This window comes from Poecilia mexicana, unplaced genomic scaffold, assembly GCF_051168715.1.
Source record: "Poecilia mexicana isolate PSO_F unplaced genomic scaffold, ASM5116871v1 scaffold_15, whole genome shotgun sequence".
Lineage (NCBI taxonomy): Eukaryota > Metazoa > Chordata > Actinopteri > Cyprinodontiformes > Poeciliidae > Poecilia > Poecilia mexicana.
Window position 1 is genome coordinate 30,257,467 of NW_028263384.1, and position 25,123 is coordinate 30,282,589.

Below are 25,123 nucleotides of genomic sequence, written 5' to 3' on the forward strand. Positions count from 1 at the left end.
TAGAACTGGGTGGAAAAACAGTGAGTGACAGTAAAGTTTAGTCAGTTTCACAAAGTTTAGCTTTGTCATCTTTACAAATAAAGTAATAATTATATTTTAAAAAAATCTTTAAGAAAAATAAAACTGCAATTCTTTGGTATGTTATAAAACAAGCAGAGTGAAACATCTTTGCATATTTCCTCCTCTGTGTAAATTGCCGCCCAGTTGTTTTGGACGGGCTTTTATTTTGAAATCAACACCAAAGGTGACTCTGCCTCCCTCTAGTGCCAATAAATATAAATATAGACTGCGGACTGTTGCAATAATTGTCCGTTAAAAGTGAGTAATTGTGATTTTGACATCTGCAGCTCAGATTAGTCAGAGTTTCAGAAACCTGAAACAGGAACTGAATAGAGGTCAAAAAGACAGAACAGAGATAATTCTCCTTATTTTCAATTATTTAAATGTTTTCCATGGTTTAAGGAATCTGGTTTGACCAACGAATGATTAGATTTCAAAGAATGAAACGACCAGGTAATTGTGCTTGAGGTGCTCTCTTTATTCGTTCTATCCACCTGTTAACATGAGACCAGGCAGCTTGAATTCAAACGGTGAGGTTAGCACTTCTCTTTCTGTCTAAACTAACACCGACATGCTGCCACACGCTGCTCTGCATGCACACTGCATTCACCCTGAAAATAAACCGTATAAAAGGACGAGACGGAGTAAAAACTCAACACAGATCATGTACCAGTCGGGCCGAACGAGGCGGAGAAAAAACCGAGTCCGACACGAACGGAGCTGCTGAGAAAAGGCACAAAGACTCACTCTGAACGACTCGGATCTACGCACAGAAACACTAAAATAATCTTTAAAACAGAATCAAACAGTCAGTGAAACAGAGTTCACTCTGCAGAACTTCAGACTGTTTTAGTTCAGATCCTTAAACCACCACTAGATGGCGCTAAAACGAGACAAAAGATAAAAGAGCCTAAAATGGGAGAATGTTATGAGAAAAAGACATAATTTTACAAGCAAAAAGGTTGTAATAATACAAGAATTAAGTCAAAATATTATCAAAATAAAGTCGTAATAGTATGAGAAAGAAGGTAAATAAAGTCAGAATATCACAACAAAAAAATCCTACAACAATAAAATTTAAACAGTATGAGAATAATGTCATAATATTTTCACAATAAAGTTGTAATAATACAAGAATAGTCCAAAAACACCAGAATAGAATCATAATACTACAAGAAAAATTTCGCAATATCGCAAAAATAAATTCTTAATAATATAAGAATAAACTCATTTTAGCAGAAAAAAGTTGTATAAACGACTAATACCAGAAAAAATTGTAATAATATGAAAATAGTCATATTACAAGAAAAAGGTCGAACAACCGTAAAGTTGTAATAACACCAGAATGAAGTCAGAATATTATCAGAATAAAGTAATAATTTTATGAGAACTGACATGTAAAATCAGTCTTGGCGCTGCGTTAACATGAGGAATGTTCAGCATGTTGTGAAGTTATGCTTTGGTATCCATTTGACAAATAAGGAAATAATATTTTAACATTTATTATCAGGACTTTGAAACGACTGAATCTATTTAGGAAGAAGAACCACAGACTGGCTGAGAGGGCCACATCAAATCTTCACTACTCTGGTCAGACTTTGCTCCAATTTAAACATTTTCTCATAATCTTACGACTTTCTTCTGGTAATATTATGAGTCATCTTTGTAAGTTAAAAAAAATTTCTAACACTCCAGCGGACTGAGCTGACTTGTCTCACATTTTGTCAGGTGGATTTTGGTGACACCTGTGGCCACTGAAGGTACTGCTACTGGGTTTTAGAATAATCTGTTCACACAGCCTAAAAAAACACGGATCAGAAATCATACTGCCTTTGTTTTGCTCCATAAATAATACAAATTTAAATTATAGATCTGACTTTAGTTACTTTTTTTTTTTTGGTTTGGTACGGCTGCAGTTTCTTCAGCGGCCAGTAGAGGCTGCTACAAACAGGTTCATGAGTATAAATCCATAAATAAAAAGCATTTTACCCCAATAATTAGCAAAAACTTTGTTAATTGTAACAGCTTTCATGATTTCTGTGAGAACGTTAAACCAAATTACAGAGTCAGATCAGAAAACACAAACCAGTTGTTACAAACATACAAGGATTAAAGTCAAAATAACTTTCAAACATTGTTTAAAACTGTTGTGATGCTGAATTACATCCCAGGCTACTCAGCCAACGCAGCGGCAGTTTAGCAAACGTAGCATTTAATATTTAATATTCGCCTCTATGCAGATGATTCTGTCCTGTTGGCCGATGTTCTTTCTGGTTGACAGCAGAGGTCTGGATATTAACAGAAACCTGCTGAGACTGGTGCTGACTGACTAAAGGAAACAGCAGAGATGGAGGTTAAAGATAGATCTAACTGCAGTTCTTCTACTGGCCACAAGGAGACGCTAAAACAGTATTTATAGTTAGCAGCTTTGTTTCTCTGGTCCAAAATAATCTCAGTTCCAACCCAGATTCTTCTGGATCAGAATCTGGTTTCTGATCCAGATTCTGATCAAACTTTCAGATTTACCGCTCCTCCAACTACATTTTTATATTTTTTACTTTTATTAAATGTTAATCAGGTTAAAAAAGCAGACAATGGAGAGCTGATTGTCTGTCTCTACTCTCATTCCTGTCTGGATTATTTCTGTGTTTGTGTGTAATTTACCTGAAGCTGCAGCAGCCTCTTGTAATCCAGAGGAAGTGGTTCTGAAGTTCTGCAGTGTGAACAGACCCGTTACACCTGAGCGTCTGATCTGCAGCAGCTCAGACACGTTTACAGTTCAGATAGAAAAAAATCTAAAATAAACACTTCAAAATACACTCAGCGATCATAAATAGAAAAGGTTTCAGCTGAAGACGGAGGAGGATCGGCTCCATCAGCTCAGCCTGCAGCAGCGCCCCCTGCAGGTCTTCACAGGAAACGGCTCATTATCATTTCCTGGGTGTTTGTCCTGTTGGGTCTGAGATGAAGCTGCTGCAGACAGAAAAGCTTCACCAGCAGAGAGTTTCTGGATCTGATGCTGTTGAGTTCAGTGATCAGCACCAGAACCAGAACCGAACCCAGAACCGAACCCAGAACCGAACTCCTCCTGTTGAGCTCAAAGCGTCTTTATACATAATAAAAGTCATAAAGTCAGACAGGCACATCTGCAGGTTCATTAAAAAATAAAAACATGAAACTATGATTTCTGTCTAGAATAAATAAAATGGCACAGATTTAAAATCTAAAACTTTGTGTTAAAACATCAAACTTTATTAAACGACTAAAAGTGACGTTAAAAATTATTTGTTTTCCAGCATCAACCCATCGTCTGTAACTTGAGGGATTATTCTGCCCTGCAGCCGCAGCTTGGAGCCGGCTGTCTCTGACCTGAGCCCCGGTCGCATGCAGCAGCAGGACTTCCTGTCTGGAAGCAGAATCATCAGCAGCAGCAGCAGGTGGTTAGCATTAGCAGGCTGCTCGGTCAGCTCAGCTCTACACGTTGATGGCGTGGGCGTGCTTCTTGCACAGAGGCTTGTCCTTCTTGGAGTAGAAGGGCTGACCCTCCAGGTTCATGTGGCACACCTGCAGAGACAGCAGCACTTAGAGGACGGCCTGACCTCTGACCTCTGCCTCTGAGCCGACTCTTACCGCGCACACGAAGCAGGTGTCGTGCCAGGTGTGGCCCAGAGCCTCGATGAACTTATCTCCAGCCTCCACCGGGAAGTCGCAGCCATGACACTTGGTGCTGAACAGGGCGACGTAATCTGACAGAGCAGAAGGAACAATGCTAAGCTGCTAACGTGCTAACAGGCTAACATGCTAGTATTTGCTGCAGAACTGCTAAACAAGGTCATGGATTCCAGCAAATTTACCATTTTTATTCCAAGGATCAAGGATGCTGAAGCTACAAGTGGATCAGTCAGAACCAGTGGTGGGAACACTTCTGCTAACCTGCTAATAGCAAAGGTTGTAGCTCAGCGCTTTAGCGTTTTTGCTAACTTTGAAATCACACACTTAGCTTCTCCTAAATTTATTATTATGGATGCAATTAAAATTCAAACAGCAGATAAATTCAAATTTATCATTGGCTTTAGCATTAGCTTTCACCTAAAAATTAGCGAATCTACATAAATTTTATGATTAGCGCTTTGGAGTTAGCTAACTTTTCAGTTAGCAGCACCACCACTGAAAGCATTAAAATGATCAAAGATCCATTTATGAAACAAATCTTCATCTCCATGACAACGAAAACAGCTCCTCTCGACCAACGTATAGTTTCTCCTCCACTTTAACCAGCAGGACCAGGAGAGACCGTCACCATGTCCCCGTCTGTCCTCTGATTGTCCATCAGGACCATGTCCCCGTCTGTCCTCAGTTCGTCCGTCAGGACCATGTCCCCGTCTGTCCTCTGATTGTCCGTCAGGACCATGTCCCCGTCTGTCCTCTGATTGTCCGTCAGGACCATGTCCCCCGTCTGTCCTCAGTTCGTCCGTCAGGACCATGTCCCCGTCTGTCCTCAGTTCGTCCGTCAGGACCATGTCCCCGTCTGTCCTCAGTTCGTCCGTCAGGACCATGTCCCCGTCTGTCCTCTGATTGTCCGTCAGGACCATGTCCCCGTCTGTCCTCTGATTGTCCGTCAGGACCATGTCCCCGTCTGTCCTCAGTTCGTCCGTCAGGACCATGTCCCCGTCTGTCCTCAGTTCGTCCGTCAGGACCATGTCCCCGTCTGTCCTCAGTTCGTCCGTCAGGACCATGTCCCCGTCTGTCCTCAGTTCGTCCATCAGGACCATGTCCCCGTCTGTCCTCTGATTGTCCGTCAGGACCATGTCCCCGTCTGTCCTCTGATTGTCCGTCAGGACCATGTCCCCGTCTGTCCTCTGATTGTCCGTCAGGACCATGTCCCCGTCTGTCCTCAGTTCGTCCATCAGGACCATGTCCCCGTCTGTCCTCTGATTGTCCGTCAGGACCATGTCCCCGTCTGTCCTCAGTTCGTCCGTCAGGACCATGTCCCCGTCTGTCCTCTGATTGTCCGTCAGGACCATGTCCCCCGTCTGTCCTCTGATTGTCCGTCAGGACCATGTCCCCGTCTGTCCTCTGATTGTCCGTCAGGACCATGTCCCCCGTCTGTCCTCTGATTGTCCGTCAGGACCATGTCCCCGTCTGTCCTCAGTTCGTCCGTCAGGACCATGTCCCCCGTCTGTCCTCAGTTCGTCCGTCAGGACCATGTCCCCCGTCTGTCCTCTGATTGTCCGTCAGGACCATGTCCCCGTCTGTCCTCTGATTGTCCGTCAGGACCATGTCCCCCGTCTGTGGACATTAGGCCTCCAGTCCAGACCCGGCTCCGTCCCCACTACCTTTCTCGCAGTACGGCTCCCCGTCCTCCATGTGGAACAGGCTGTTTCCAAACGGTTTCCCGCAGGCGGCGCACACGAAGCAGGTGGTGTGCCACGTCTGCCGCAGGGCGTGCATCACTTCCTGCAACAGCATGTCGTCGTTTTTTCACTGAGAAAAACACCAGAGGCAACAAACAGCAGAGGAAATACTAACCAAGGCCTCAGAAACTCAGAGACGTATCATGCAAAATTAACTTTTTTAGCCCTTAAATCTATTTCGCATATATTTTGATTTCTCTGTTTTCTGTTTGGATTTCTCACCAACCAATTTCACAAAGCTGCCATTTTTATTTCTTGCAGTAATTTCGTAGTCCAAGTTCAAGGATGTTGAAACTACAAATGGAGGTCAAAATGTTTGGTCAACCCATATAACTCATTAGAATCATCCTCCAGCATCAGAACCGCTTCTCAGCACCAGGTCACGTGTTTTTTCTCTTGGAAATGTTCCCACATCAGAGGAGGACTTTCTATTTGTTTGTGCCAAAGACAAACGCTTCAATGACCTTCAGCAGCACGAAGAAGGATTCAGCAAAAGACTGGCGGTCAGTTCCTTCCTTCTGTGGAAACGGCGACGCAGCAAAGCCACAAATGAAACTTTAATTCAGACATGAATTATTGTGTTGCTATGACATCCTGGTCATTGCGTTGCTAGCAGTAGCATCATGTCTTCTGCTATTGCTAATGTTAGCGCTGTATGCTAGCGGTTAGCTCCCTGAGGACGGAGCCATCCTGCATGTTTCTTGTTTTTGCCATTTTTGTTTTGCATTCAGTGACATTCTTGGTGCTAGCATTAGCAATAGCTGGCTTGCTAACTATGTCGAGACTTTGTTTACAAACGTGTTCATTCATGTTAGCAGTGTTCCCGTTCCAATCAGCTCAGAACTTTAAAGTCAAAACACAAACAATGTGACTTTCTAACCAGTACATTAGAAAGTCAGGATGACCTATGACCCCCAGGTCTGCCTCACCCCCATGATCTTGGTGTTGCAGCGGGCGCAGGTCGGAGCGAAGAACTCCTCGTAGCAGTTCTCACAGTAGACGTTGTTCTGCTCCTCCACGAAGCTGACGTCGGCCAGGGAGACATGGCAGTAGTGGCAGTTGAACTCCTCGGGGTGCCAGGACCGGCCCAGGGCCACCAGGAAGGGGCCCCTGGGGACCACAGCAACACCGTCACACACTACGGACCGGAACGAGCCGCTGTGATGAACGCCGAGGCCCCTACCTAATGACGCTGTTGCACGCTGAACACAGAGGCGTGCGGCTGCTGGCGGCGAACCTCTCTGCTCTCTGGGCCACGCCCCTCGCCACAGGAAGGAAGGGGGCGGGGCTCGGTGTGACAGGGGCGGGGCTGGGAGCGGGCGGCCTGGCGGGGGACGGGTTGGGGATGTACGCCGGCGGGGGCGGGGCCGCCTGAGGAAGCGGCTGGACCTTCACGGAGGAGCTGGTGGTCTTACCCGGGTCGAACTTATCAGCGAAGTTGGTGTCGGTCACCCAGGGCGGTCGGTTGGCGGTGGAGGAACCCGGAGGAGGGGCGGCAGGGGGTGGGGCCGGGGCGGCTGCTGCAGGGCGGGGCTGGGGCGGGACTGGAGCTGCAGCCACAGGCAACATGGGCGTTAGCATAACGTCTGATAGCATCACAAGCTGAACAGAGACCTTTTACCCAGCACAGACCGCCTAACTCTGAAAGCGCTTAGCGCACTTAGCTTCCTCTAAACTAAATTCTAAAACACTAATTTACCTGAGTATTCTTTTTTACTTTCAGTTGAATGAAGTTTGACATTTGCGCTGAAGTTTTGGTTATCGACTGTTAAGAATTCTGCCAGTTTGTTTATAATCATGCTCTTATTTTGAAGTCTGTTTACGCAGCAGTTCCATTTCCTGCCCTCATAATGGTGGAGAACATCAGGTAGAGAAATGATTTGCTACCCAGAATGCATCACTGCAGAATAGTAAACAGTCTAGCGTCTCCTGTCCTTCGTCCTGTACTGTGGTTGATTACCTAAATCAGCATCGGAGATAGAAAAACTCAACAGCTATAAAACTGAAGCCAGGAGTGAAATAACTCTGGTTTTAGCATTAGCTTCTCTTAAATACAGCGTTACTATAACGCTTTTAAATAAGCTTCTGCTGCATACAGTGAAGCACTTTAGCACAACTAATGTCTATAAGTGCTTTAGCAACTAGCATGGTTAGCTTTGCAGCTAGCTATACCTAGTAGTGTACTGAACTCAACATGACCTTAACTTCTGCTGAAGCCTTTTGAGACTCTGAGAATCAGGGATGTGACCTCTGACCTTCCTGCTGACTGCCAGGTGTTCTGGTTACGGCCTGATATCTGCTGATGTGCGCCCTCTGGTGGCCGCCATATTCATGCTCCCTCACCTGGCTGGGAGGGGTAGATGCAGGCCGTGCTGACCACCTTCGGGGGGGCGGAGCCAACGGGGATCTGGATGGAGCTCTGCTGGGTGGGCGGGACTTGAAGTGGGGGGGGCTGCTGGTAGAGCGGGGGCATCGGCTGGAACTGCTGCGGCATTGGCTGGTACTGCTGAGGGGGCGGGGCCTGGTGCGTGGGCGGGGCCATCCCGTACTGGCTGGAAAAGCACAGAGACACGTTGAGGTCGAAGGTTCAACTCCCACAGCAGAGCCTTCATCTGAAGGACGAGTCTTCATCACAGACTGTTCTCTGATTGGTCAGGCTACAGAGCCTCTGATTGGCTGCTTGGAGTGACCAGGTAGTGCTCTCTCCATCCAACCAACCATCCAGAAGTTTCTTCAGGAATATTTCTGCCTCTTTAATCGACCAATCAGCTCAGCAGGCGACCTGATGTCCCACTCTCTGTGAGACACTTAAACGCACCGCCTCTCTCTCTGCAGACTGAAATCCACAGGAAAACTCCCAACACTTCCTCACCCTCTGACCTCTGCTGCTTCCTGTCAACCTTCTACATTCACAATAACAAGCTGCTGATGATCTGCTGGAGTTTCAGCCAATCAGAGGACAGATCTGCTGGAGTTTCAGCCAATCAGAGGACGGATCTGCTGGAGTTTCAGCCAATCAGAGGACGGATCTGCTGGAGTTTCAGCCAATCAGAGGACGGATCTGCTGGAGTTTCAGCCAATCAGAGGACGGATCTGCTGGAGTTTCAGCCAATCAGAGGACGGATCTGCTGGAGTTTCAGCCAATCAGAGGACGGATCTGCTGGAGTTTCAGCCAATCAGAGGACGGATCTGCTGGGAGTCAGGAATGTTCCAGGATGAATCCAGACTGGGAGCAGCAGCTGGATGTTGGATCAATGTGATTAGAGCTTTATTAGATCTGGAGCGGTGAGGAAGAGGAGGAGGAAGAGGTCAGACGTTCCTCCATGACATCACCTCCATGTTTGACTCCTGCTCACATGTTTTCATGTTAATTATGAATACTTTTTGCATCATAATCAATGTTATTAATGTTTAATCATGGCTGAAACACCAAAATTATAACAATTGAAGCTGTTGAAAAGATTTAATGCAGTGAAAGTTAAATATTATTTCTTAGTACAGTTTATTAAAAGGTATTATTTCAGGACATTAAGGTGGAAACTGTGAAGTTAATTTTTCTTCAAGGGTTAAAGCTTCTGAATTAATATTAATAATATTTGGTAATTTAGAAATAAATTACCAAACAATATTGAATAAAGAATGTTTGTTATTTTTTGTGCGTCTGTAACAGGTTTTACTATTTCTTGCAGAATTTCACATAAAACCACAGGAAGCATCAGAAATATTTAACCAGTAAGTTGTTAACATATCTGATGTTTTATAAGGAGTTAAATGAACTGAGGGTTTATTAAACTGTTTCCAGCAGGAAGTCGACCTTCATGTGGATCTAATCTGCTTCCTCTTCCTCCCAGAGACAAAATAAACTCTGGGGGAAACAGCCGACCTCTGCTGCCATCGATCCAGGACGAGTGGAGCCTGGAGGATCGATGGGATTAATGGAGGATGATGAGATAAGAGCCGGTGGGCGGAGCCTGTTACACGTCATATGATGCTTCTCTGCTGTTTCTGCCTCCAGAGAAACTCGGGCTGAAGGATTTCACGGGACAATCAGTTTTCATCCTCAGGTTTCGGGTCAACATGAGGATCATCTCAGGAAGCCGATGAGATTTTAGGTTCAGAAATCCATCAAAACCAAACGGAAACATCTCTGAAGCAACAGGAAGCCTGATGACAGAGAAACTTTACCTTCTGCTCAGGTTTCTAACTTCCTGTGCCTGTTGCCATGGTAACTGATGCTAGAAACCCAGCGGCTTATTATGAAATATTAAGTTTTAGTAATGTTTGTCTTCTATGTGTTTGAGTTTTCCTGTAGTGAGGCGACTGAAACCCCTGATGTTGTCTCTGGATCAGAACCTCTTCATGGTTCAGACAGAAAAGTTTCTGATCAAATCTGGATCTGCAGCTCTAAGCTCCCATCAGGAGGTTCTGGATCTATTGTGGATCTGTTTTTGTCTCGGTTCCAGAGATCCAGGATCCAAATCAGCCTGCAGAGCTGCAGCTCCCCCTGCTGGCCACACACACTCACTACATGCAGGTGGAGCAGAGGGTCGGCTCCAGGTGTGGTTTGGGTCAGTAAACAGTGGGGGGAGGGGCTGTGCCCAGGTGAGGAGGCGGAGTCTACCTGCTCCTCTTCATCACCTCCTCCTCCTCCTCATCCTGCTGCTGAACTGGAAGCAGAAATAAAGAACCTATTGATCGCTCCGCGTTTCTCCTCCAGAACCAGCAGAACCAGACCTACTGGGCTCAGTGTGGGTCAGGTGGGCCAGCAGCTGGAAGGTCTTGGACTGGGCGCTGCGGCGGCTCCAGTCGCTCTGGTTCTGGTTCTGGTCTGTGGTCCGGACCGCCTGGTAGACCGGAGAGGCGCTGTCCACCAGCCGGTCGCTAACGGAGGCACGACTGCAACCAGAACCGGACCGGGTCAGAACAGAACCGCTTCAGGAGGAGTGATCAGTCGCAGAGCTGGAAGAGCCTCAATCTGAGTGGGTTAACTGTTAAACCAGTTAACCAGTTACTGGGAACCCAGCAACTGGGTTAACTGGTTAAAGACACACTGACTCAACTTGTTGCTTAGTGACGGGAAGAGGAAGATAAATCAGGAAATGATCAGAGGAGGAACCGGATCAGAACATTCAGAGTTTTTCTCTTAGGGCAACATTTTCACCTCCAGAGACGCGCAGACCTCAGGGTCAATCTGGGGTCAATCTGAGGTCAATCTGGGGTCAATCAGGGGTCAATCAGGGTCAATCTGGTGTCAATCAAGATCAATCTGGGGTCAATCAGGGTCAGTCTGGGGTCAATCAGGGCCAATGAGGGTCAATCTGGTGTCAATCAAGGTCAATCTGGGGTCAATCAGGGTCATTCAGGGGTCAATCAGGGTCAATCTGGGGTCAATCAGGGTCAATCTGGGGTCAATCAGGGCCAATGAGGGTCAATCTGGTGTCAATCAAGGTCAATCTGGGGTCAATCAGGGTCATTCAGGGGTCAATCAGGGTCAATCTGGGGTCAATCTGAGATCAATCAGGGTCAATCTAGGGTCAATCAGGGTCAATCCGGGGTCAATCAGGGCCAATGAGGGTCAATCTGGTGTCAATCAAGGTCAATCTGGGGTCAATCAGGGTCAATCTGGGGTCAATCAGGGGTCAATCAGGGGTCAATCAGGGTCATTCAGGGGTCAATCAGGGTCAATCTCAGCTTGTACAGGATCTCACGTGTTTCTATTTAAAGACAGGGTATTTATCTCAGTATTATCAGGCTGAGAAATATTTTTTAAATCACCAGAATAAAGTTATAATTTTATGACGACTCCTAAAAATAAAACAAAAAATTTTAGCATCTTGTGAAATTATATTTGGTATCAATTTAATAAATAAGGAAACTCTTAATCTTTTAACAATTCAGCATCAAATTATTATTATTAGCAGTAAAAGTTTGAAACAACAAAGTCTGAACTGATCATCAAATTCTGACAATTATTCAAACTTTTACTCAGTAAAACAACTTTTTTCCTGTAATTTTATTAATATCACATTTTTTTATTTTGCTGATGTTCAGTTTATTCAGACTGGCCCTAATAATATTTTTAAGATTTTCTGGTTTATTTTCTGAAAGTTTTTGTCTTTTTACACGTCGGAAGTACTTTTTATTTTAATATGAGTTTCAATGATAGTAATTAAAATCAGATTTTGTATTTTCTGTTATCAGAGTGAAATAAGAAATGAAGGGCACCACGATTCACATCAGCAGCTTGATGGACGACAGCAGAACCTACAGGCTGACCGAAGCTGATCAGCAGGGCCGTGTAGAGACCACTAAGGGGCAGGTGCTCAAAAAAAAGGGCCCATCTAACCGCCTTCTAGGACAGAATATGAACAAACCACTCAGCTTTCAGAGTTTAATAAACAATAATAAATAACAAAATTGTGACATGTACAATCAAAGCTAAGGAAAATCCCTATATAGATCATACAACTATGTATATGTAAGATATTTTATTAGTCATTTCTTTCTGCAGGTCTATTTTGTTATAAGAAAGTTTTGCAATATTCAAACCCGCAATTTAGCAAGAAATGTAAATCAGAGCTGGACCACCAGACATATTTAGTCTTTACAGAATTACACTATTACAAATATAAACAAGGCCCAATGCAGCCTTTTAGTGACTAATCTATAAAACAGAGCTGCCTGTTTGCTGCAGTGGAGATGAAGATGGTTCATTCAGGAAAGCAGAGCTGCATCAAACTTTAACTGGAACTGCAGAAAAAAGAACAAAAGCAAATATTAAATTGTTAATGCATGTCACCATGAGAAAACCCACTGAGTTTAGCTTTAAAAACTTTTCTTAAAATTAAAATCACACATTTTTGTCTCATGAAGTGAAAAATTATTTGCCAAACAAACTTATTTGCTCATGTCATAAATCTTTTCTTGCTAATCTAAGTTTTTATTTGTGACTCAAAGTTTTGCTGTGATTCTCACATGATGTCGTGGGCGGGGCCTAAAATCACAACACAAGATTCCTGATGTGTGCAAATAAAAGTTTGTTTGGCAAATAACTTTTTAAGTTCACAAGACAAAAATGAGTTATTTAATTTAAGAAAAGTTTTTAAACAAAACTTTTTGTTTTTAAAAAAAGGAATCATTACAAATCCAAAAGTTTTGATTACAATTTTATTTTACTTAACTGAGGTTATTATATACATACATATATATATATATATATATATATATATATATATATATATAGTCATTGAATAATTGGGGGGAAATTTAACTTCATACTCTGTGAACCAGACCCTAAACTTAAAGTCTGGTTGAGTTTTTTCCCTTCATTAATGACTTTTATCACATACATTTTATCTATCATGGTAATTCAGGGTGAGTTATTTTTAATTCTAAATGAATATCCTTGTTGGACTTTTATCTAAGTGCTATTCTCCTAGATGCATTTACCTAACGCCAGAATAAATGTACATTATGCAGCAAAGGAAATTAGACATAAATCCATTATGGAGATGATCGGTTTGGGACAGGCGATGTTCCCCTATTGCATAATCAATACTGAAGAATGACTGATATCATTAACGATAAAGGGAAGAAGCTTTCAGTTATCTAGCTTTGCTAGCAAAGTCGTTAGCTAGCAGCTAGCTAATAGCACAACAACAACAGCCTAATGTCTGTATGATAAAAACACTGAATGATAGATAAGAACAGTTTCTCCTCACCTGGCTGTCTCCTCCCCTCAGTAGTTCTTCAGAGAAAGGCAGACAGAGGCCTGTCAGTGTCTGTTGTATCTCATTACCTCTCTGCTTAAACCGCTGAAGCAGAAACGAGACTTCAACGTTTTCCATCATCTGACAAGCAGCAGGTCTGCTCCACTTTATTCACCAGAAACATTTTAATTCACCAAAAACTGATCTGTAATCTGAACGTTCGCTATGTTCAGCTGCAGTTAGCCGCCTTATCTCACTGCGGAGAGGCAACTGAGTCACAGGCAGTTCAGCTGCTTAGAACTGGATCCAACAGAACCAGAACCTCCCCAGAGGTCAGACTTTACCCAAAGCACCGACTTGTCCAAAGAGTTGGACATCAGGCGGCGTCCTACCCAGCATCGTGTCCCTTGGCCTGTGATTGGCCGGCGATGGTGTCCATGATGGCGTCCTGCGAGTACAGGCTGATGGGGGTGTTGTACTGGGCGTGGATGATGGTGGCCTTCCCGCCCGGACCCGTCACCTCGATGGTCTTCTGGGGCGACAGGCCCGAGTCCTTCAGCACGCCGGGGCTGAAGCCGGCGCTGAGGGGAGGACGGACACGACCAGGAAGACACGGAGGACAGGACGGATGGACGACTGGGTTTGTGTTTAAAACAAAAAGAAGAAGCACCAAAAAGAAAGCTGCATGCTCACAGCAAACACACCACAGGCCCGGTTCACCTCAGAACCGGTAAGCAAGACTGGACTGACCTCAACCAGAACATCAAGACACATTGGGAGCGCATTGGAGATGCTTTGGGGACGTGTTGGGGACACATTAGGGATGCATTGGAGATTCATTGGAGACACACTGGAGATGGATTGGGGACGCGTTGGGGACACATTGGGGACGCATTGGAGACGCATTGGGGACGTATTTGAGATGCATTGAAGATGCATTTGGGACGCGTTGGGGACACATTAGGGACACAATGGAGATGTATTGGAGACACATTGGAGATTCATTGGAGACACACTGGAGATGGATTGGGGACGCGTTGGGGACGCATTGGAGACGCATTGGGGACGCATTGGGGATGCATTTGAGATGCATTGAAGATGCATTTGGGACGCGTTGGGGACACAATGGAGATGTATTGGGGACGCATTGGGGATGCATTTGAGATGCATTGAAGATGCATTTGGGACACGTTGGGGACACATTGGAGATGCATTGGGGAAACGTTGGGGACATATTGGAGATGCATTGGGGGCGCGTTGGGGACACAATGGAGATGTATTGGAGACACATTGGAGACGCATTGGGGACGCATTGGGGATGCATTTGAGATGCATTGAAGATGCATTTGGGACACGTTGGGGACACATTGGAGATGCATTGGGGAAACGTTGGGGACATATTGGAGATGCATTGGGGGCGCGTTGGGGACACATTGGAGATGCATTGGGACGCGTTGGAGACACATTGGGGACACATTAGGGACACATTGGAAAAGCATTGGAGACGCATTGGGGACGTGTTGGGGAAACATTGGTGACGCATTGGAGATGCATTGGGGAAACGTTGGGGACATATTGGAGATGCATTGGGGGCGCGTTGGGGACACATTGGAGATGCATTGGGACGCGTTGGAGATACATTGGGGACGCATTGGAGATGCGTTGGGGACACATTAGGGACGCATTGGAGATGCGTTGGAGACGCATTGGGGACACATCATTGGAAAAGCATTGGAGACGCATTGGGGACACATTAGGGACACATTGAAAAAGCATTGGAGATGCATTGGGGACGCGTTGGGGACACATTGGAGATGCATTTGGGACACATTGGGGACGCATTGGAGATGCATTGGGGACGCATTGGGGACACATTGGAGATGCATTGGGGACACACTGGGGACACATTGGGGACGCATTAGGGACGCTTTGGAGACTCCACTGTAAATCAACATAACTAAATGTCCTCAAATTGACTAGAAAACCATTTGTGAAACCAAACCTGGAACTGAAGAAACGTCACAAACAAAGAATTAAAATTAAGTCCCATTTTACCAGAAACAATTCTGTGACTTTCATCTTTACTTCTAACTGTACAAAAACCTTTTAATAATAGCAATAAATAACCATAATAATAATAATGCAGCTCATGCACTCGGGCAGCATGCAGTCTGCAGGAAAGTTTTGGGTTTTAAAGCTAAAACTAAGAAGTTCTGCTGAACTGGATTTGGTGTAAAACTCTGATTACTGTGATATTCTGACATTGAGACAGAAATAAAAGGAATTAAGAGATTAAATTCTGAAACATTTTCTAATCAAGACAATTTCACAACTAAAAACACTGAACTACCCACTGAGGTTTGTTCCAGCAGCTAAAGATTCGTGCTAATCTACAGACGTCCAGCAGAACCACAGCAAACCGTCAGACACACGCAGAGACAGATACTAACTTGGGAGGAGCGGGGCAGAAAACCTTGGAGACAAACGGACAACAGAAACAGAAGAAGAAACATCATCAGAGGCTGAATAAAGGCCTTCACATGAAGAAGAAATGAAGATCAGCTGTCTGGAACCAGATTAAACTGCTTCCAGAACCAGTTTAAACTGCTTCTCGTGTTTAAACCGGAGCAGCTCCAGATCTCCGGCCCGTTCAGACTCTGGCTGCTGCTGAACCTGACTTCAGGTTTGGTTTCTTCTGGATTAAATGCTGAGCATGTTTTGGTTTAATCCCTCTCTAAGTCAACCATCGTCTATAATTTCAGTCCTGAACCCTAGTGGTGCGTGCTGGGGTGGGGTCAGGTTACCCCTGACCTTTAGAGACGCCCTCGATCCGACAGGTGTCCGGCCTCTGCGTTGGCACGGTAACCAAACCCAGCTGAAGAATCGCTGCAGGAACGCCGCTCTGGATTAACTGACCTCTGCACTTCATCTAAACGTTTCATCTCTAAATGTTCTGATCAGGTTTGGTTCCTCCTCCCAGGGGTTAAAGGTCAGCAGCGTTGGTGGCTTTCTCTCTACGTACCCCGCCTGCATGGCCGCCATCCCCCTCAGAGTCTCCTCTGAGTACAGGCCGATGGGGGAGTTATACTGCCCCCGGTGGCGGGGGCTGGGCGCCGCGCTGCTCCTTCCTGGAGAGCCGGCCGCCGCAGGCTGGGGCAGCAGTGCCGGAGCGTGGCCGTTTACCTGAAGCGGCGGGCGGAGGGGAGACATGAGTCGTCATCTGAGGAACAGACTCACAGCAGGACTTTTCCAGTTTAAAACTAAAATCACACTTTGTTAAAAAATATAAATCTGGACCGTATTTAACAATTCGGTTGGTATATTTTATCTTCAAACGATCAGATTTGAGGATTTTTGGTACAAAAGAAATAAAAACTGCAACTAAAATCATTTCCAACGATTTAACGGTGAAGGTTTTATTCTAACCCAAAACATTTCCATCCATCCGTTTCCCTGCTGATGGTCCGGTGGACCCGGTTCTACTGGAACCAGAACATCTGCTCCAGCTCCAGCTGCTGGTTCTCTGTCTCTCTGAGTCAAACCAACCTGTTCCCCTCCTGGCCTGTGGGGGCGCTGCACCAAGAACCACTGAAGGAAACGACACCAAAACCTCTGAAGACACTGACAGCAACTTCCTTCTTCACCAGATGGAAACAAGATGGAGGCGTCAGATTTTAGCGGTTGGAGGATTTCTCTTTAGGCTAAAGACCAGGAACCATTTCTGCTGCTAGCGCTCGGTTAGCACGTTAGCTTTGGTTGGATTTACCCAGAATGCCCTGCACTGCTGGGAGTGATTCATCTGACTCTACATTGTTGCTTTAATGTAAATCTATCAGTTTTCTATTGTTTGATTATTGGTGCGGCAGACAGATTGATAATCCAGCTGTAGGAATAGATCAACTGTCTCCGTTCATTTCAGTTTTAATAAATGTCAAAACATCAGAGTATTGTGAAAAAGTTTAATATTTCTCACCAGTCATCTCAGGAAGTGAAAAACATTTTAAATAGATTAATCTCACAGAGACTGAAATATTTTAAGCCTTTATATGTTTTGCAGTTTTATTGGATTATGGCTTCAGGTAAAGAAAACCCAAAATTCATTTTCTCACAAAATCAGAATATCAGATCAGACCGATGAGAAACGGATGTTTAAAGAACAAATGTGACGTTTCTGTAAAGTACGAACACCTCTATGCTCCTCAGTTAATCTCCATGGCAACCAGTCAGCTGCAGCCATAATCATTACATCACTCTGTGCGATGGTTCACCTTGAGATGCCTGGTGAGACGTTTCCACTTTAATGCAACTTTCTGAGAGTTTGACATGTTCTGCTCTAAGTGGTTTAAAAGCCATTTGCAGCAGTTCCTCGTGTCACCACTGGAGGCAGCAAAGAGTTTCTGAACCACCAGCAGCTGATGCTTCAGTGAAGCTGCAGTCAGGGGGCGGAGCTACCTGCTGGTGAGGGATCATGGGAATCACGGCGTCCATTCTGGGCGGCGCCATGGGAACGGGACGCTTCGACCTGCAGAGGAAAAAACATGAGAGCACTGCTGGTTCTGCAGGTGAGGCGACCTCAGGTGACCTCTGGTCCTCACTTGGTCATGGTGAGCGCCAGGCTGTGGTGCGCCATCTTGATCTTGTTCTGGGCCTCCAGGTGGGTCATCCCCTCGGTGCTGACGCCGTCGATGGCCACGATGACGTCGCCCTGGATCAGGTTCCCCTGCGCCGCCTTGGTGCCCGGTGAGATCTGTCCCAACAGAAAGAACCGGGCCAGAACACGGAGAACGGGTCAGCGCCACGGAGGATTACCACCGGCGTTCCAAGAAACAATCAGTGGAATGAGAACAGGTCGATTTATCACCCATTCACTCAGATTACTGTAATCTGGGGACAAATAATCTCGCTGGGAGACAGAACCGGGTCAGAGTGGGCAGAGAGGGGAGAACCGGACCAGAACCTTCCAGGTGAACATGACCTGTCAGAAGTCACCTTTAACCTCCAGCATGAGGTCATCATGTGGAAACCTCCAGAACCTTTCAGAACCCCTCTGTCCCTCCAGAACCTTTCAGAACCCCTCTGTCCCTCCAGAACCTTTCAGAACCTCTCTGACCCTCCAGAACCTTTCTGACCCTCCAGAACCTCTCAGTCCCTCCAGAACTTTTCAGAACCCCTCTGTCCCTCCAGAACTTTTCAAAACCTCTCTGTCCCTCCAGAACCTCTCAGTCCCTCCAGAACCTTTCAGAACCTCTCTGTCCCTCCAGAACCTCTCTGACCCTCCAGAACCTCTCAGAACCTTTCAGAACCTCTCTGTCCCTCCAGAACCTTTCAGAACCTCTCTGTCCCTCCAGAACCTTTCTGACCCTCCAGAACCTTTCAGAACCTCTCTGACCCTCCAGAACCTTTCAGAACCTCTCAGTCCCTCCAGAACTTTTCAGAACCCCTCTGTCCCTCCAGAACTTTTCAAAACCTCTCTGTCCCTCCAGAACCTCTCAGTCCCTCCAGAACCTTTCAGAACCTCTCTGTCCCTCCAGAACCTCTCTGACCCTCCAGAACCTCTCAGAACCTTTCAGAACCTCTCTGTCCCTCCAGAACCTTTCTGACCCTCCAGAACCTTTCAGAACCTCTCTGTCCCTCCAGAACCTCTCTGACCCTCCAGAACCTCTCTGACCCTCCAGAACCTCTCTGACCCTCCAGAACCTTTCAGAACCTCTCTGTCCCTCCAGAACCTTTCTGACCCTCCAGAACCTTTCTGACCCTCCAGAACCTCTCTGACCCTCCAGAACCTTTCAGAACCTCTCTGTCCCTCCATAACCTCTCTGACCCTCCAGAACCTCTCTGACCCTCCAGAACCTCTCAGAACCTTTCAGAACCTCTCTGACCCTCCAGAACCTCTCTGACCCTCCAGAACCTCTCTGTCCCTCCAGAACCTCTCTGTCCCTCCAGAACCTTTCTGACCCTCCAGAACCTTTCTGACCCTCCAGAACCTTTCAGAACCTCTCTGACCCTTTCAGAACCTCTCTGACCCTCCAGAACCTCTCTGACCCTCCAGAACCTCTCTGACCCTCCAGAACCTCTCTGACCCTCCAGAACCTTTCTGACCCTCTCTGTCCCTCCAGAACCTTTCAGAACCTCTCTGATCCTCCAGAACCTTTCAGAACCTCTCTGTCCCTCCAGAACCTTTCAGAACCTCTCTGTCCCTCCAGAACCTTTCTGACCCTCCAGAACCTTTCAGAACCTCGTGACCCCAGCTCAGTTCCTGGTCCGATTGGCTGTCGGATTAATCAGAACCAGATCGTGGAGTTTAACAGGAAGCTGCTCACTGAGCCTGAACAATACCGGGCCTGTGCGGCCGGCGCTGCGGCCCGGTTTCCCAGGAGCCTCTCTGACCCACATACGGGTCACAGCCTGCATGGCTCACGTTTCTGGGCCGCCGGGGATTGTCCCAAGAGACGAACCGGGTCGAACCGGACCGGCCGCCGTGATCCCTGGTTCTGGTTGGTTCTGATCAGCTGGTCCAAAAGGGTTCAGCTCATAGCTTACTGTCTGGTTCTGCTCATTTGGAGTCGGCTCAGACCCAAACATTTCTGTGATGTAATTTAATCTGAGTAAACTCGTTTATTTTGGCTCCATTAATCCCTGAGCAGCAAGAGAAAAACATAAATTCAGATAAATAAAGTTTATTCTGATTCACCTCGAAACAAAAAACCAGCAGAGCTGAAATATGGAAAAGCAGAAAAACACCCAGAAGTATTTATAAAATCATTACATTTATCATGTTTAATAAAGTTTTCACCAGATATTTTATCCGTTTCAGTTCAGGGTTAAATCAGTTATTTCATCTAGTTAAACTACCTGAAGCTCTTTGTTGAAGTTAATTTTACAATATTTAATATCCCTGTCGCCGTCTGTCGTTTCCATAGCGATTAGGTTTCTGGATCATTTATAATCAGTTATTTTTAAATTATTTTGTGTTTGTATTACACTGCAGTGCGCACTGCTAATTAAAAGCTATGCTAACCCTAAAGCGCTAATCATAAACATTAGTTCTGCTAATGCTAAGATGCTAAATTGCTCATTTCAGCCATTGACTGATGCAGATCTGCTCCTGCCCTCAGTGAGCGGCCATGTTTTAACAAACATGGCGGACAGAGCAGCTGCTGCTTTGACCTTTAAGACGTTATTGTTGTTTACGTCCTGCAGCAGACCTTTAATCTAGATTCTGACATTTTAATCCCTGATGTCCCATTACGCTGTGACCTATGGCGTTGTGGCTCCGATGTGAAGGGTTCTGGTTCTGGTTTGGTCCTCTGGTTCTGGGATGGATTCTCTCTCAATAATCCAATATTTCTGATTTATGACCTTAAATCTGAACTGCTTAGTTCAACCCTCAGGTCTAAAACGCTTTAAAATAGGTAAATATTTATGATGTTTCTGTATTTGTTTGGTATAAAACTGGTGGGTTTCCTTCTGACCTCTGACCTCTTCACTACAGGATCCACCTGGATCCCTGCAGGTCTAATTTGGGCTCTGCGGATGTGGGATGCCCCTGCTGCTGTAATGGGAGCTGTGGGAGCCGCTGGCCGGGTCAGCGCCGGCTCCGGTTACCGCCGGCTCGCCTTTCACTGTAAAGTTTACAGGAGCAGCTAAATTCGCGGCTGCAGGAAAACCGACGCCTGCAGAGCAAAGAGCCGCTGCGCTCTGCAGCAGCAGCACAAACACGAAGCAAAAATCAGCAGAAATCAGAGGAAATCTGCAGCCTGCACAGAACGGAGCTGTCCAGAAGAGAAGGTACTAAAACATTCCCCGAGTTCAGCTGATGGACCAACCAGTTTAAAGGGAAACCAGTTCAGATGTTTGGAGAAATGTACGGGGTGTCATTACTAAAGTTACAGTCAAAAATTAACAGCAATAATTTGGGTTATTTGGCCATAGAGGAATAAATGGGATTAATTTTTTTCAAACTAAATATTGCGCTTGGAACTAAAAACTTAACCAGATAAATAGTTTCCTTTAAACTCAACATTTAGTTTGAATCGAAGTATTTAGTAGCACACCTGCAGTCTGGAGCTAAATATTTAACTCCTAGCCAACCATTTTGTTGAAAAGTTAAATATTTCAAACTCCATGTTTAGCTAGTTCAGAGCTAACTGTTAGCCAACTTGGAAAATCCCTCCTGATAAGGGGAAGTGGACTGTCAAAATAAAAGCCTACTAACTTCTACATCAACTCCTGCTGGTGAAGCCGAAACGCTTCAGTTTCTGTAGATGAATTAACATTTAGTTGGTAAAATGTAAATATTTAGCTCGCTAATTAAATATTTAAACTGTGACATTTATGAATGGATGAATCACATGGTGAACGTGTGACTGAATAATGAACGCACATCGTTTCCTCTGAATAAACCAAATTGTAGCTGCTAAATGTGTTACAATCAGCTGACGTTCTCCTCAGCAGTTTGGCCAAATGATCCAAATCCGTCTAATCTGACTGAGCGCCTGAACTGGACCACATGGCCGGTTCTGGTTCTGTTGAACAGGTTTGTCAGAGCAGCTGGTACCACCTGCTCTTCATCAGAGGCGGTTCTGATTCTCTGCAGACTTTCCAGAACTTTCCTTTCTCAAAGTTTTAATTCATCCTGATGAACTGAACCTCTCAGATTTCTGCCTCATAATCATCCAGAACCTTTTACTGGACGGGTTTCCATTCAGAACTTAACCCAACAGATTCCCTTATACCAGAACCTTCCTGCAGTTTGGACCCATATAAACGTTCTACTGGTACCAAAAACCCAATCTGTCCTGGTACCAGAGACAGCGCCGCCTGCTGCTGTTTCCATGGTAACGCTACTATAAAACAGACCAAATGATCCCCGCCCCCTGTTGACCAACTACAGCTTAGCTACAGCAGCAGATAGCCTGCTGGTTACCATGGCAACATTAACCTTTAGTTTATCTGAACCTCATGCAGACCAGAGCAGAACCACAGAACCACCTCAGGTTTGGTGGGAATAACTTTGATTTTAAGTAAATGGTAGAACTGTGATGGTTCTGACCCATAAACAGCTGACGATGCCGTTAGAACATTAAATAATCCAGATTAATAAATAAATTATAGAAATTAACTTTTCCAGGAGCGCTTCATGTCTCTCATCGCCACTGATGGTTCTGGTTCTCCTGACACCTTCAGAACATTTAAAGTCCAACATCAGTAGAACCTCAAGATGCCTGCATGAGGTTCTGACATGTGACCCAGGTGACCTCTGACCTGCTGATCCAACAGGAAGGTGAGGACTCCTGGGATGAGTTCAGCTTCACCTGCAGGTAACCTCCAGTGGTCGCTAGCTAAATGTTAGCTGTGCTAACGCTAATGCTCTGCTAGTAGAGGAAGTATGAAGCTAAACTCTGAGGGTCCGATGAAGGTCCTGGCCGGGTTCTACTGCAGGAAGAACCTGAAGATCAGCAGCAGCTTTTATTCTGATGGAGGTTTAATCTGGAATAATCTGGACCTTCAGCCAGCAGAAACTGAGCTGAACTGAACCATCACCAGTCCAGATCCAGGTCCAGGTTTTATTTACACCTCATCTCAGGAAACTGATCAGAGCTCAGAACAGACTGGACCTCACAGCCAGAACCAGAACCAGAACCGAGCTGCTGCTTCCCTCTGGATAAAAATATCCGGTCCAAATCAACCAGAACATGAGAGGCTTCGTAAAACACCAGTCCACAACAGAACCATCAGAACCATCAGATTGGACCAATAAGAATGTCTTTATGACCAAACTGTTCTACTGGACCGATCAGAACCTTTCAGAAAACACTCATTTCTAACGACACAGGCTGTTACTGAGAGCTGGGACACTATAGGTGGAAAGTTCAGTGGAAGGAAAAAGTGTAAACTCAGCCGTCTATCAGAACATTTTGAAGCTTTTCATGCTTTCTTCTGATGACAAGTTTTAAGGAGAAACTGATTTCAATTTCCAGCAGGACTTGGTACCAACCCATATTACAAACGGTACCAGTTTCTGCTTTAATCACTATGGCAACAGCAGCTAACAGGCCTGAACAGAGCCTTGTAGAGAATCTATGGACTGATGTCAAGAGGAAGAAAGACGGCAGAACCAACGATGCAGAACACCTGAAGGCAGCTAGCAGTGGAGAACACACTTATGCACAAATTTGAAGTTTTAGTTATCGACTTAATAATTCTTCATGTAGTTGGGCATTTATATTCATGCTCTTATTTTGAATTTTGTTGTTTCCTCTCCTTGCATTGGCTTATTTTATAAATGAACTGAACTGAACAAATAGCAAGTGCACAACAAATGAATGAATGAGTTAGCATTAGCAGAACTAATGTTTATGATTAGCACTTTAGGGTTAGCTTAGCTAATTTCAGTTAGCCAAGCCAACCACTGGTCACTGTTGGAGCAACATGGGCTTCCAGAACCTCAGCAGAACCACACTTCTGGATTAAAACCGTTTTTATTGTTCTGGTTTAATGTTCTAGAGTTTCCTTCCCAAGTCACCAACAGAAGGACCCAGTAGAACCAGAACCACCAGAACCAGAGCAGACGTCAGCGCGGCCATGTCAGCATCTCCTCAGCAGATGCAGCAGTGAAGACAGAACCGGCTATTCAGAGACTGAGCTCTGGAAACATAAACCCGGTCCAGTTTTAGAAGCTGCAGCTCTGCTTTCAGGGGCCGTGGAGGCCATGGGGGCCCCCGGGAGGCCACTGGGGCTATGGAGGGCCACTGGGGCCATGGGGGGCCGCCGGGGCCACGGAGGATCGTTGAGGCCATGGGGAGTAGCCGGGAGGCCACTGGGGCCATGGGGGGCTACTGGGGCCATGAGGGGCCGCAGGGCTATGAGGGGGCTGCGGGGGCAGCCGGGCGGCCACTGGGGGGCCACTGGGGCCATGGAGGATTGTCGAGGCCATTGGGGGCCACAGCAGCAGCCCCGACTCAGCAGCCAGTCGTGGGCTGATGGGGAGCAACAAGCAGCTTCACTGTAACGTCTCTCTGATGATGAAACCGGAGCTGGAGGCTGATTGGTTCAGCAAAGAGTCTCAGTCCAACCAGAACCTCCCCATAAGTATTCACACCCTCCATAAGTCTTGGCACCCCTCTGCCTGATCGGACCCCTGCGGATCGGACCCCATGCTTACCCTGGAGACGGTCAGTGGCATGTTGAAGTCCTTGCCCCCCTGCAGCCTGAAGCCCCAAGGCCCGGGGCCTGCCAGGGTCACCGTGTAGCAGCTCATTCCTCCAGGCGGATCCTCGGCTCCGAACCACAGAGACGCTCTGGAAGAGAGGAACCGTCTGAATGGACAGGCAGGAGGAAGGCTGAGGAAGACGAGGCGGCACGGCGCCGCGCTAAGAATAGCCGGGGATCGCAGCGCGGCATTGTGGGAGGGGGCGTGGGCCGGGAGGAGGGGTAGGACTTATATGGCGTGAAAGGAGAGACGGGGAATGCCAGGCTCGCCGTGATTCACCGGGTTAATATAGACCCTCAGATTCTTCCAGACCCCCAACCCCACCGGCTCTACAGGGTCTCCCACGGACACAATCAGGAGCCGGCAGGAAACGTCTCGTTATCTGGAGCTGATAACGCCGAGAGGTCCGATAGGAAAAGGTCAGCAACAGGAGGCAAATACCTCACTGGGACCAGAGCCAGTAGAACCAAACCCGTTCACTGGGACCTCTGGGACCAGAACCTACTGGGTCCAGTATGTCTTCTCAGTCAGCGCTGCCCAGCAGTAATCCCTGGCTTTGGTATGCTAGTTGTTAGCTAACATAAATTTGAATGCTAGCCTAGCCAAAGCTAACACTAGCCTATTCAATGCTAGTGCTAGCCTATCCATGCTAATGGCCAATAGGGGAAGCAGGAAGTCCAGTGGGAACCAGAACCTGGGCCACAAGAACCACCAAGGTTCTTCAACGA

The 25,123-nt window shown here is 46.2% G+C and overlaps 1 protein-coding gene across 2 annotated transcripts; it reads right to left on the reverse strand.

The window, feature by feature from the left end:
• Window positions 1-517: 517 nt before the first annotated feature.
• Window positions 518-24,619, reverse strand: LOC106916373 (LIM domain-binding protein 3-like). 2 transcript variants are annotated; one of them, XM_088013334.1, is made up of 13 exons: window positions 24,348-24,619; window positions 17,779-17,930; window positions 17,636-17,705; window positions 15,634-15,656; window positions 13,576-13,764; window positions 10,213-10,370; window positions 10,096-10,141; window positions 7,818-8,026; window positions 6,658-7,024; window positions 6,404-6,584; window positions 5,397-5,517; window positions 3,691-3,806; window positions 518-3,624 (listed from the first exon to the last, which is right to left on the reverse strand). In XM_088013334.1, the coding sequence occupies exons 1-13, from the start codon at window positions 24,441-24,443 to the stop codon at window positions 3,535-3,537; spliced, it is 1,818 nt and encodes a 605-aa protein (XP_087869460.1). In that variant the 5' UTR covers window positions 24,444-24,619; the 3' UTR covers window positions 518-3,534. The 2 variants fall into 2 exon arrangements, with proteins under 2 accessions (XP_087869460.1, XP_087869461.1); XM_088013335.1 differs by lacking the exons at window positions 13,576-13,764; window positions 15,634-15,656 and adding an exon at window positions 16,206-16,374 and having other exon boundaries at window positions 10,204-10,406; window positions 17,635-17,705; window positions 24,348-24,538.
• Between the last annotated feature and the right edge of the window lie 504 nt (window positions 24,620-25,123).

Bases quoted from the DNA above. Each gene is read 5' to 3' on its own strand.
- LOC106916373 (XM_088013335.1), bottom strand. From the start codon at position 24,443: ATGAGCTGCTACACGGTGACCCTGGCAGGCCCCGGGCCTTGGGGCTTC. The intron at 7,025-7,817 runs GTGAGGGAGCAT...CTGTGGCTGCAG, and splicing joins CATCTACCCCTCCCAGCCAG to CTCCAGTCCCGCCCCAGCCC. The intron at 6,585-6,657 runs GTAGGGGCCTCG...TGTGGTCCCCAG, and splicing joins GCGTGCAACAGCGTCATTAG to GGGCCCCTTCCTGGTGGCCC.